Here is an 11,936-nt window from a genome sequence, read left to right on the forward strand (position 1 = left end):
ACCTAAGTGCAGGCCCTACATGGGGTGGAGCCATATTACAAGAACTCTGCACACAGTACAGTGTGGGGGTCAGGAACCTATCATCATAAACCCTCTTCTTAACCCTCCAAAATAGCCCCACTAAAGTGCCTGGTCCATACAGGTATTGTATGAGCCAGGTCCAACTAACACAATGCCTCTTCTGGGCATGTGCTGGGCTTTGTGCAGGAGCATGCCAAGTTTAAAGTAAAGCGCCATTTTTGGTTTTTTTTTTTAAACATCTGTAAGCAGCCAATGTACCTTTTTTATCCTTGTGGCTTCTCTAGTTTATGCTCAGTTGCATATGGTGATAGAGAGCTTCCCCTTGTACTTGTAAGCCACCCATGCTGGAATCAGGAGGACAGATGAGGTAAACCTGGCTTCTGCCAGGTTTTCATGTATGAGAAAGCCCTGCATGAAGAGTGTTTTGAGGTATTGGACTGTGAGAGAGTCAGCTGATTGCCATCCCAGTATAAGGTTCATTGTCATCCCACATCCCAGTCCATGTTGCTGGAATGATTTCCCGGTGGGTTTTTAGAGGTTCTAGTCCTCACATTAAGTTGGTGCCTGGGTTCATCTTGGACTGTCTGAAAAGCCTCCAAACCTTAACTGGAAGGACTCAGAGCCACAGATAGCAACTACCCTGGGATAGACCTAGCTACTTAACTGAAAGGATTTCACATGGGTACATAAAACCAAGGGCCTTGAGTGGACATCAGCTCAGCCCAGGCCAGCCCAGAGCCTGAAATAGCATGTGGCAGCAAAAGGAAGCCTGAGCTCTTCTGACATGATGGGGGGTGGGAGGGACCCCATCACACAGTAGTGGAGGGAAAAGCTTCTTCCATGTGGTTTTGGGGGAGATCCACCCAGGACCCCTGGGTGCCAGATGGTGCCAAATAGGGCAATTTAGGGAAGAAAACTATTGAAGGGAAGGCTTAATAGTTCAGCTGTTGGGGGAGAAAGGGGTGGAAGGCAGGGAGGTTTCTATTCTTGCCCTAGCAGAAAGCATCAAGGTGATTTCAGAATCTTTGGACAGTCTCCCCATTCCAGAGCTTGCTAAATTGTCCTGCCTAAACAGCTGGTCCCTAAGGCTCCCTAACACACATTCACTCCATATTCCGCAGAGCACATGCCCCTCAGGGCCATGTGAAGTACTAGCCTGGGACAGGGTGGAGAGCTCTGCTGCAGCTCTGCCAGGCTCATGCTCACCTGTTGCTTCCCCCAGAGATAAGCCCTCCTTCAATAGCCTCTCCAGTCTCAGCTACCAAGGGGAGGGGGGTGGCAATCAGACTATCTGTTGTTGTTAAGAAGTAAACTTTCAAAATGCAAGCCATGTGTAGCTGACATGGTGGTACCACCTAACTTTGCAGAGCCTGAGCCAGTCACTGGGAGGGAAGAGCTGCCCCAAGGGTGGCTGATGCAGCAATACTATCCGAGTCTGCAGAGGGTGCAGAATAAGAGCTCTGGTTCCTACTGCATGTGCCGGTCACAATGCATTGGGTTGTGGTGATGGGGGAAGGCAGGGGGTCTGGGACCTAGCAGGCATTTTGTTTTTTCTATGCTGTACTGCAGCCATGATAGCTTAAGATTGGGGCCAACACAACACAGGAAGGCCTGTTCTTCCTGTTCATTTGTGCCCTGAGTCCAGGACCACTTTGACCACTAACTTCTATGAACTCAAATAGAATTGCATTGACTGATGCCACCTGGGGATCAAGCCTAGGGATATTAGGACAGAAGACAGCATAAAACAAACATTGGATAAAGAAGATTTATTCTCAATTGAGACACACTGTTAGCACAATAGGAAAAGACAGTCAGAAGTTCATGAGAGTCTGAGTATCTCATCAGGATACCAAGATTAAGGCAGGCAAGATTCTGTAGTCAATAGCACACAGGGGAATGATGTCATTAGTTTCATATCTGACTGCCTGTGACTTCTATGCCTGAATAACCAGGTGTCCATTCACAACTGAGTTAACTAGCAGGGAGGATCAGCATGAGTTTGCAACAAGGCTCAAACTCACTTCTTCATGATCAGAACCCAGAGGGATTAATCTTTCTGGAAGCCCCCTCCCCTCCCCAGTAGAGAAGAAAAAAAGAACGAGTAGGACATCAAAAACACAATGTCAAACTTGGGGCAGAGGGGGCTGTAGCTATTTGAAAGGGACTAAAATTACAGAGCAGAGGTTGGTAAGGATGTTTTGAGAAACCCAAGAGGTTGCTACATTCCAGTCATTCATAGAATGAGCCCATTTAACCAGCTCCAGGCCCAGTGAAAATATGACCTATGAAATACAAATGTGGTAACAACTCAGACAATAAAGGTCTTAGCCTTTCCACTCTGTTGGACATAAAAAGAATATCATCTCGGCTCTGTCACCTTAAACAAAAACAAGCCGTCTTGAAAGGCAATCACTGTTGGCTCCTTCAGAATTAAGTGATTTACACCTCTGCTGTGCAGTTCTGTAGGGAAGTAGTTCTACCATCCCTGCTACTCTCAGATGATAGAAATAAAGCATGAAAAGACAGCTGTAGAGGTAGGTATCTGGAATCCAGAGGGGATCCTTTCTAGAGCTAACCCAAGCCCTTGGAAATTCATTGGAATCACCACAGTATATGGGTAGTCTTGTCTCTATAGAGGAAAGTATCGCTGTTCTGGTACAGTTCAGCCCGTTCTAGAACAGTGGTCTCCAACCTTTTTATGGTGAAGATCACTTTTTGTTAGTAAAGGGCACCCCAGGATCTACTGCTCCTGCCCTGCCCCCACCCCGCCCCGCAGACAAGCTGCCCAGGCTCTGACCCCACTCACCCAGCCCAGCCTGGGCAGCAGGGGGCATGGCTCAGCCCAGCCACACGCGTCCTGCCACTCCTGATTGTGGAGCCTCTGACCGACTGAGATCGACTGTCAGAATCTCCATGATCAACCAGTCGATTGAGATCAACTAGTTGGTGACCACTGTTCTAGAATAACTCTCATGTGGACACTGTTCAGAAACAAAGATTTTATTCTGGAACAAAATCCCATTTATTCTGGAACTGTGTCCAAACAGTTGCTCTGAAATAGCTATTACAGAATAGTTATGCTAGTTAATATCTCTATGTCAGCAACAGGTGACAAACTGACTGACTTGAGGTACCTTCCACCTGTGATTCTATGAAACCCACAGATGCTGTGGGAAGCCTCTGGCATAGACTCATAAATATTATATGGTGCTGCTCTTGCAACCAGGCTTGGAGAAGGCCTGCATGGCTGAACAAGCTCCTTTGCTGTTGAGGAAGGAAGAATATATCATAGAAAAGTAGGTCTGGAAGGGACCTCAGGAAGTCATCTAGTCCAGCTCCACGCTCAAGGCAGGAACATACCCATTTAAACCCTCTTATAAAAGTTTTTGTTTAACCCACTCTTAAAAACTTCCAAGGATGGAGACTCTACAACCGCTCAGGATACCTTATTCCAGTGCTGAACCACCTCATAGTGAGAAAGTTACTTTTAATATCAAACCTAAATTTTCTTTGTTGCAACTTAATATCATTAATCCTTGTGCTGTCCCCTGTAGTCATAGAGAATAGTCTATCTCCATCCTCCATATAACCAGCCTTCAGGTATTTGAAGATTGTTACCAAATTCCCACACAGTCTGTGACTTGGCATGCAAGAGACAGCTGGAATGAGGAGCAGAGAGGTGAGGGGCAAACTAGACTTATCTGGAGCCAGCACCATATTGGTATGGGAGCAGAGGGGTTCCTGGAAAGTTGGGTCCATGACAGCTGTGGCAAAAGGCAGCCCATGGTTATCATTCCTCAGGACCATGATCTCTAGCAGCTCCCAGCCACAATCACCACTGGCCCCAGTTCCTGCTTCCAGTTAATAGCATGCCACTATCTTCCCTGCCTGAAGCCCAGTCTCCCCCCACCCTGGATTCCCTAGAGCAGCAATCCCCACTGACAGTCCCAGATCTCCCTCTACTCAGGTGTTCCAGATGCAAGTCTCATGGCCTATTCTTCCACCTCCGTAGCTCACAAACAATGAGAGCTGGCCACTCCTGTTCCCAGTGGTAAGCATACCAGGGTGACTACAACTGATCTCCTTCCTTTGATGTTGGGCTGGACTCTGCTTCCACACACACATCCTTTGTGGCAGGGCACAGAGAGAGCTCTCCCTGTCCTCAGGACTGACTTTCCCAGGCCAGGCTCTGCTGTCCAGATTGGAGGGGCGTTTCAGTGCTGATGGTGAAGTAGGGATGGTGCTGACAACTCCATTCAGTTCCTGGCCATGACTTTACATTGCCATGGCCACTCTCAGCCAAGGATCAGATTCCCACTGCAACTGAGCAGGTTGTCTCCTCTGGCTCCCCCAGTTGCCCAGTGCTCCTTGCATTCGTTGGGGTGGGGTTACTCAAGTCACACATGATGGGACTCCCTTAAGAGACTTCCACTGGAGCCAGTGCCAACTGTTTACAGGGCTCCCCTGATAGTGATGACAGCCCTTCCTTCAGCAGAGCACATGAAACAAGCAGTCCTTCATGATTCTTCTCCACCCTCTCTCACTCTGAGCTTGCAGCCTCTGTTGATTTGTGACAGGTTAGAAGAGTGGGGCTGGCAGTGACCACTCAGACCCAGGCATGGCCCAGACTGGACAGGAGGCATCTGCTACCCAAAGTGATGCAGCTTTGAGGGCTAGCACATCATCTGCCATCTGCTAGGAAGCCTTTAAACATGGCTGCTTCCTTCTGCAGCCCAGCAGTGTCTGGGAAAAGCCTTATCTATTGAGATGTAGAACACCCCAAGCTCTTTGCAGGGCCAGGGCCATATTTCTTGAGGTTGGGGGAGATGGGAGAGTAAATTTCAGACCTGAGAGAAGAACCAAGAAAACATGGTGGTTCTGCTTTTGCAGCCCAGTATCTCCATGACGTTGCTGTACTAGGATGTGTGCCTCTCCTCACTGCTCCCCTCCTGAAGCCTGCACTGAAGCCAGCAGTGCTCGTAAGCCCAGAGAGGGGAGCAGCACCAAGCCACCTTCCTTGCCTGAAGCTAGCTGTCAACAAGGCTGGTGCAAGACAGGCTTTGCCACCAATTCCAGATTATGAACAAAACTGATCCAGAAATCAGGAGCTAAGGGAAGGGAAGAACCTATCTGCTGTCCAGTTGCTGAGCCCTGAAAAGGGAAGCTGTTTGTCTCTGAAGCATGTGGGAAGCGTTTTGTGCTCAGATTCCAAGCACATGGACCTCATTGAGCTCTCCCAGCCTGCAACACCCAGGACCTCCCAGCATCTCTCTCCAGCCTCGGCTTGGATTGTCACACTTGTCCCTTGCAGCACCCCACTCTTCATCCTTCAGCTCTGACAGCCTATCTTGTTCCCCAACTATCCCTCCAGTATCTCTAAACTTTCATATGTCTTCCTGTGCACTCTCCATTGCTCAGCACAGCCAGAGCTTCCCACATCCCCTTAGCACCCTTATATCTCCCTGCATACCCACAGCTTCCCACAACCCCCTAAATTCTCACACCCAGCTCTTGCAGCCCCAAACTGCCACGAATGCCCTCACCTCCCCCTAGACTTCTGCCCTCCCTATCTCCCTCTTAGACCACTGCACCCACACATCTCCCTACACAGCCTCAGCTCCCTTCAGACCCATGCCTTCCCAGCCCTAACTACTGAGCAAGAGGTGGGCCCATATCTTCCCTGAGGCAACCTGGCTTTGTCTCCACTGAAATTAATGGGAGAGAGCACTCACTATGAATAGGCAGCATTTGAGTCTGAAGTCAGGAATCATGGGATCATCTGAAAGGTAAAGGCCATCAAATGTCATGAGAGTCATGATTATACTCACAAAGTTTGGCAACAGTGAACTTGGGCTCTTAGCAACAGGCTTCTGTGTCCTCAGGGAAGAACCTGCTCCAGGAAGGAGCAGATGACAGGGACTCAGAGGTCCCTCCAGGAGTATTCAGCATCCCCAGGGACATCCACTGGGTCCTGCTGGAAGAGTCTCCATTTCAGTTCTGTCATCTCCAGCTTTCAAGAAGTGTGTGTACCCCACTCAACCAGTAGATTAGCTTAAAAAGAGATTAAAAAAATATAATACATCTGGGTTCCCCGAGAGGGGGTCTGGTCTCTGAGCCATCCAGGCTCACATTTTCAAGTTTTCCTCCATTATCACAGATGTTAGAAACTTCCTTAAAAAAAAAGAAAGGAAGCTGAGATTCTCACATTATTCCATGACTCCAGGAATTTGTGGCATCACCAACTATGCGGAAATGCCCTACAGAATCAGAAGAGTTGGCAACACTGTAAATTTGCTGGATAGTGGCAAGGAAAGCACCACCTCTGCCAAACTCATATTGTGTGTGAACACACATATTCCCATACGTATGCATGTACTCACACGTGTATGCACGCATACATTTTATGTACAGACTCAACAGTCTCTATAAGGGGAAACTGACTGGCACAATTATTCCAGAATAATTTTAAATACTCCAGAATAACTCCTCTGATTTGTGAATGGAGTGGAATTATTTTGGAATAAAATCCTTTTATTCTGGAATAGCGTGTTCACCTGGATAGCTAGTCCAGTCAATATCTCTGTATAGCCAAGGCCTTGGGAATGGAAAGCTGGATTCTGCCCTCTTTGCAAGACAGGTCCCGGCAGTGAAAGTCTGTATGCATGCACACACATACACAGCCCAGCCAGCTGTTCTGCTCTGGTCAAGCAAGCACTGTACAGTTAGGGTCTGTCTACAATGAAGTCCCAGGCTTGACAACCACTTAGGTGGCATTCCTGAGCTAGCTTTCACCCAGCCAGTTTAGGTACCAGTAGCAGTCTGGTTGTGGCAGCACAGTTTGGTGGGGGCTGACTGGCCAAGCAATTCTTCAGCTTCTTGGGCAAGTTATACAGCCTTTGCTCAGCTCCATGTGGCTGTGCTACTCTGCTACTGATACCCAAGATGGCTGACTTAAAGCTAACTTGAGCATCTACACTACACTGCAGACCCAGCAGAGACTGAAGTGCAGACCTACCCCACGGTATGGAGAGAAATGAATTTCTTTCCCTTGATAAAACACACTGACCTTGGCAATGTCATCCCTGGTGTACCCAGAGCACACTTAGACTCCCATGACTGGGAAGCCCACAGTTAACACCCAGACAAACCAGTCATTGCAGCAGGGCAGGATCCACGTCTTCTGCCCTGCCTGCGAGAAGCTGTTTTGTGGGTGCCAGCATGGAAATCAGCACCATTTGGATCTCACAAGGGAGAGCTCTCTGGTAGGCAGCAGTGTGGGAACTAGCACCCTCTTGGCATCTATAGGGGGGTGAGGACATCCAGGGCCCTTGGTATCGAAGTGGGGCCATTAAGCCCGGTGTGTCCTCTGGTGCCGGATGAGGTGGGATGTGGCGCTGAAGCCCTTGCCGCAGTTGGCGCACTTGTAGGGGCGCTCCCCAGAGTGGGTGGCCCGGTGTCGTGCCAAGTGGGTGTCACGGGTAAAGCTCTTGCCGCAGTCAGCGCAGTGGAAGGGCTTCTCACCAGTGTGGGTGCCCTGGTGCCGCGCCAGGTGGGCATTGCGGGTGAAGCCCTTGCCGCAGCGGGTGCACTCATAGGGGCGCTCTCCAGTGTGGGTGAGCTGGTGCCGGGTAAGGTGTGAGCCGCGGGTGAAGGCCTTGCCACAGAGCCCACACTGGTAGGGGCGCTCCCCGGTGTGGGTGCTGTGGTGTCGGGTGAGGTGGGCGTTGCGCCCAAAGGTCTTGCCACAGTAGGAGCAGCGGTAGGGACGCTCCCCTGAGTGGGTCTCCTGGTGCCTCGCCAGGTGGGCACTGCGCCCAAAAGCTTTGCCACAGCGGGTGCAGGAGTAGGGGCGCTCACGAGCATGGGCTTGCTGCTGGTGACGAGCCAGCGATGAGCTCTGTGTGAAGATCCGGCCACACTGGGGGCAGGCGTGGAGGCGCTGTTCACTGCCCCCCGAGTGGGTGCCCAGGTGCCGTGCCAGGTGGGAGCTGCGCCGGAAACCCTTCCCACAGTATGGGCACGTGTTAGTCTTCTCCCCCATGAGAGCAGCTGGCCGCAGACCACCAAACAGACAGTGTCACAGGGAAGGGACTAGCCTGGCCATGCCCCCAAAGTGCTGCAGCCTCAATCTTCCCAGCTGGTTTTAGGCACAGGTCACTTTGGAGCCTCTGTGGATCTGGAGATCCGCCTCCTCATGCTGCAGCTTTCTGTGAAGACAGAAAATCCAGCCATGAATCAGTTATTTCTCCAGTCAGGGACACAAGGAAAAGGAGGGGGATGTTGATCTTATTCTCTGCCCCCACTGGAAGCCTGGGACTTGGGAGACATGGGTTCTAATACTGGCACTGCTACTGCCTTGCTTCGGATGACCTTGGGAAAGACACTGGTAAGCATTTTGGTCACGGTCTTGGTCCTCCTCTACATCTGAACAGTATTGAGCATAGATGCTGCCAGAACAAGCACCATAGACAATAACAACACAAGAGCAAGCCATATAGGCTAAAAGAATTTGGCTGGCAAATTTAATTCATCAGGACAAAACTGTTCTCACATCCATTTAGAAAATCTCTATTCCTATCATCTCTTCCCTTGTCCCTCATAAATCCCATGTGATGTTTATTTACTTCACTTTCTGATTTCTAAGAACCCTGCCCCTCCTCAGTTTCTCTTCTCTGTAAAAGTAGGATGAACCTACCCTGCCTTGCAAATGCACTGAGATGTATGGATGAGGTACACCAGGCAAGAGCCAAGTACATAAGGCCAAGGGCCTGGTTCTCACCTCTATCCATCAGAGTTGTAACAGCATAGTGGAACGCAGAGCCAAGATGGTAATAGGAACTGGCAGCTTTTCCCCTTCCTCCAGAGGAGGCACATGGTCCTGCTCCAGGGCCCAGAGACCTAAAGAAAGGCTGGAAGGGGGTTTTGAGCAGGGCCAGCAGGGGCTGGTTACAAAATCAAAGGAGCTGAGAGTGGCCAAGCAAGGAATTTCTCTTGCAGCACCTTTCCCCAGGTTCTTGTTCAAAGCCTCCCTTTTGGTCTGACAATTTACTCAAGGGCTCCCCCTTTCCTTAAGGCCCTGCTGCCATCCCATTCCTGAAAGACCACATCACTAGGGAATGGGAAACCTTCTTCATGGGGAAAGGCAAGAGGCTGTCAGGGCTGGGTCCAGGGTTCCTGCAGTTTGGTGATGTTTCTGTGTCAAGTGAACATAATTAAGTCTATTTTTCAGAGGATCCCAATTTTGCTCCTGATCTTTGTTTGACCAGCCCCTTCAAGAAAGGCAAATCCCAGACTAGTAAAAGAACCTGTCCCCTGTGTAGAAGAATCAGAGGTCTCACCCAAAGGACCTGCTCTGATTCACTCAAACTCTGTCTACCATGGCCAGGAATCACTTTCTAAGCTCTCCGCTGCTTCTCATGCAATGTCTCTCACATAGATGGTTTGGAAGAAGTCTGCACTGAGTGGCATCAATTAACAATTCTGTCTGCTCTGGGTCATGGCATAATTCATGTTTGTATATAAAATGCTGGAAATACATTGAGTGTCCACACTAGGAATTAATGACTCAGCACTGTTAGTCCTAAGGCAGCAACAGACTTGTGAACCTGGCTGTGGTCCACGCACAGGAGAGACGAGTTATATTTTAGGCAGGAGGCAAAACTTTCTTGGGAGCTAGTTCCAGACCACGGAGCACACTCTCATGGAAATCAAGGATGGCCCCCAAGCTCGCCACCCATCACCCAGTGCAATGGGGCAGGCTGCCTTCTCTACTGGAAGCAGAGAGCAAACAATACCCACCAAAAAACAAAAAAAGGCTCTTCGCAGCTAATGTTCCTGCCCCCAGAGGCACGGTAAGAAAGGGGACAGCAGGGGGCAGCTATCAGCCCCATGGCTCAAGGTACTCCTGGAAAACATGCAAACACAATAGCACTGAGCACTCTCCCAGACTATGTTGAATCGTCTAGAAGTGGACCAAGCCAGGCTGTCTGGGCTCCCTTTCCTTCGCAAGTCCCAGGGCCTTTAGTCAGAGGAGGATGGAAACAAATGCAGCTCTCACTTGTTAACAAACACTTACATAATCCTATAAAATATAGGTAAATGTAGATATCCATACAGATATCCATACAGTAGTGGCCTGTGTTCAGGGTGGGTGGCCCGAGCACTGAACCACGGCTCAGGGGCCTGCCCACTCTACCCCGCCGGGCCTTGCCAGCCGGCTGACCCCAAATTAGCCTCCCCACCTGCAATGTGGGCGTCATGGGGCAAAGTGCTCCAGGACCTGCTACTGCCCCCGCCCCGCCGCCGACTTCCCTCCTGCCGCGGCTCGCGGAATAACTGGTCCCCGGGCTGCAAACGAAGGGAAGAGCCCACCGCCCCCGTCCTAATCCCAGGACAGTTCAGGGCGCGGCGCACGGGGCCCAGCTCCGCAGCCACTCGCTCGGGTCCGGGGGGGCAGGTCGGTGCGGGGTGTCCCTGGGGCCCTGCACAGCCCGCCCCTCACCCCCGGACAGGGCCCGTGGGCTCCACGAGTCCCAGCCCCCCCAAATCCCCGCGCGCCCCAGCCCGCCTCTCACCCTGCGGCCGCTGCCCACCCCTTTTCCGCCGACCCGCGCCGCTCACCGGAAGCTCCTCGGCGCCCGGCTCCCCCCGCGGCCGCTCTGCGCGGCGGAGGACCGCGCGCTCGATGGTTCCTCCCCCTTGCCCTCCGGGGGCTCGGGGCCCCCTCGAAGCCAAGGCGGAGGCCGCGGGCGGCTGTGGGGAGCCCTCGGCAGCGCAGCCCCGCAACACAAGGAAGGTGCCGCGAGCCCCAGGAAAGGGCCCGCCGCCCCAGGCCCCGCACTCTCGGCCCCTACAAGCAGGGGGCTGCTTCGGGGAGTCTGGGCCAACGTGACGCCAAGGACTGCGGCAGGAGGAGACAAGCTAAAAAGGCCCTGGCATTTCTTGCAAAATCTCATGACTTTGTGGCACCCGACTCAAGATTTTGGGATGCCCGGGGTTAGCAGGATGGGTTGCCATCATAGAGGACACTGTGGTTTTCTGCTACTCTGTCCTCTATTGATACAAAACCCGGCATCTTTATGTCCTCTATTTCTCTCTTCAAGAAAAAAAACAGGACATAAAGCCATCCAGTTTCGTATCAACAGAGGACAACCGGACTGTTCTCTATGATGACCGCTGTACCATCTGCTTGCGCTCGCAGGCCGGGCTGGAGAGGGAGTCCTTCACTAAGAGAACAAGGCAGTCCCCTTAACAAGATGTCCAGCTCCTCGCCTGACCAATCCTGCACTGCGCACAGGAAAAAATGCAGATGTTAAAAGGCAAATCAACTCCCCCACCCCTCTTCAGCCATCTAGAAAGCAAAACTTTCAGGAATGTGCTGTACTCGGTAGCTGTGTTGGTCTGAGACAAGAAGACATACAAAAAACTAGAACTCTGGGTTCCAAAACGATACTTTTTATTAGACCAAAAAAGTCTAATAAAAGGTATCATTTTGGAACCAAGAGTCCTAGTTTTTTGTATAGAAACTTTCAGGAAAGCCCAGGAGCAGGCCATGCTTTAAATCTCAGGCCCTTTAAAAAGAAAGACAATGAGGTTGCCCTGAGCTACCGCTAGTTCAGAAAAGTGAACCCCGATTTTTGAGGGTATAGGGAAGAGAAAGGCTGGCCTGCAAGTGAGCAGGCTAAACCAGGGCAATGCCAGCGTTGAAAAAACATATTCACTCACAAGTTAGGGAAACTAGGCCCAAAAGAAGAAAACAGAAAGGGTAGCTGAATGTAAGGCCAGCTGAAACAGCTTTAAGTACACCTTGCTAAATGCATAAAGTTTGTCTCTGGAAAAATGGTGGCTCAGGTTCAGCTTGCAAGAATAGGAATCTTGTGTGATTCCTAGATGAACTGCCGCCGGACCAGACC

At 50.9% G+C, this 11,936-nt stretch overlaps 1 protein-coding gene across 7 annotated transcripts; it reads right to left on the reverse strand.

Moving 5' to 3' along the window:
• Positions 1–1,775: 1,775 nt before the first annotated feature.
• Positions 1,776–11,121, reverse strand: LOC102562089 (zinc finger protein 436). 7 transcript variants are annotated; one of them, XR_001373799.3, is made up of 3 exons: positions 8,804–10,569; positions 5,853–8,231; positions 1,776–4,584 (listed from the first exon to the last, which is right to left on the reverse strand). XR_001373799.3 is itself a non-coding variant. In XM_019482974.2 (3 exons), the coding sequence occupies exon 3, from the start codon at positions 8,063–8,065 to the stop codon at positions 7,373–7,375; it is 693 nt and encodes a 230-aa protein (XP_019338519.1). In that variant the 5' UTR covers positions 8,066–8,231; positions 8,804–8,933; positions 10,599–10,617; the 3' UTR covers positions 1,776–7,372. The 7 variants fall into 7 exon arrangements, 5 of the variants coding, with proteins under 5 accessions (XP_019338519.1, XP_019338518.1, XP_059584477.1 ...); XR_001373798.3 differs by having other exon boundaries at positions 1,776–4,871; XM_019482974.2 differs by adding an exon at positions 10,599–10,617 and having other exon boundaries at positions 1,776–8,231; positions 8,804–8,933.
• Positions 11,122–11,936: the final 815 nt, after the last annotated feature.

This window comes from Alligator mississippiensis, chromosome 5 (assembly GCF_030867095.1).
Source record: "Alligator mississippiensis isolate rAllMis1 chromosome 5, rAllMis1, whole genome shotgun sequence".
NCBI classification, from domain to species: domain Eukaryota; kingdom Metazoa; phylum Chordata; order Crocodylia; family Alligatoridae; genus Alligator; species Alligator mississippiensis.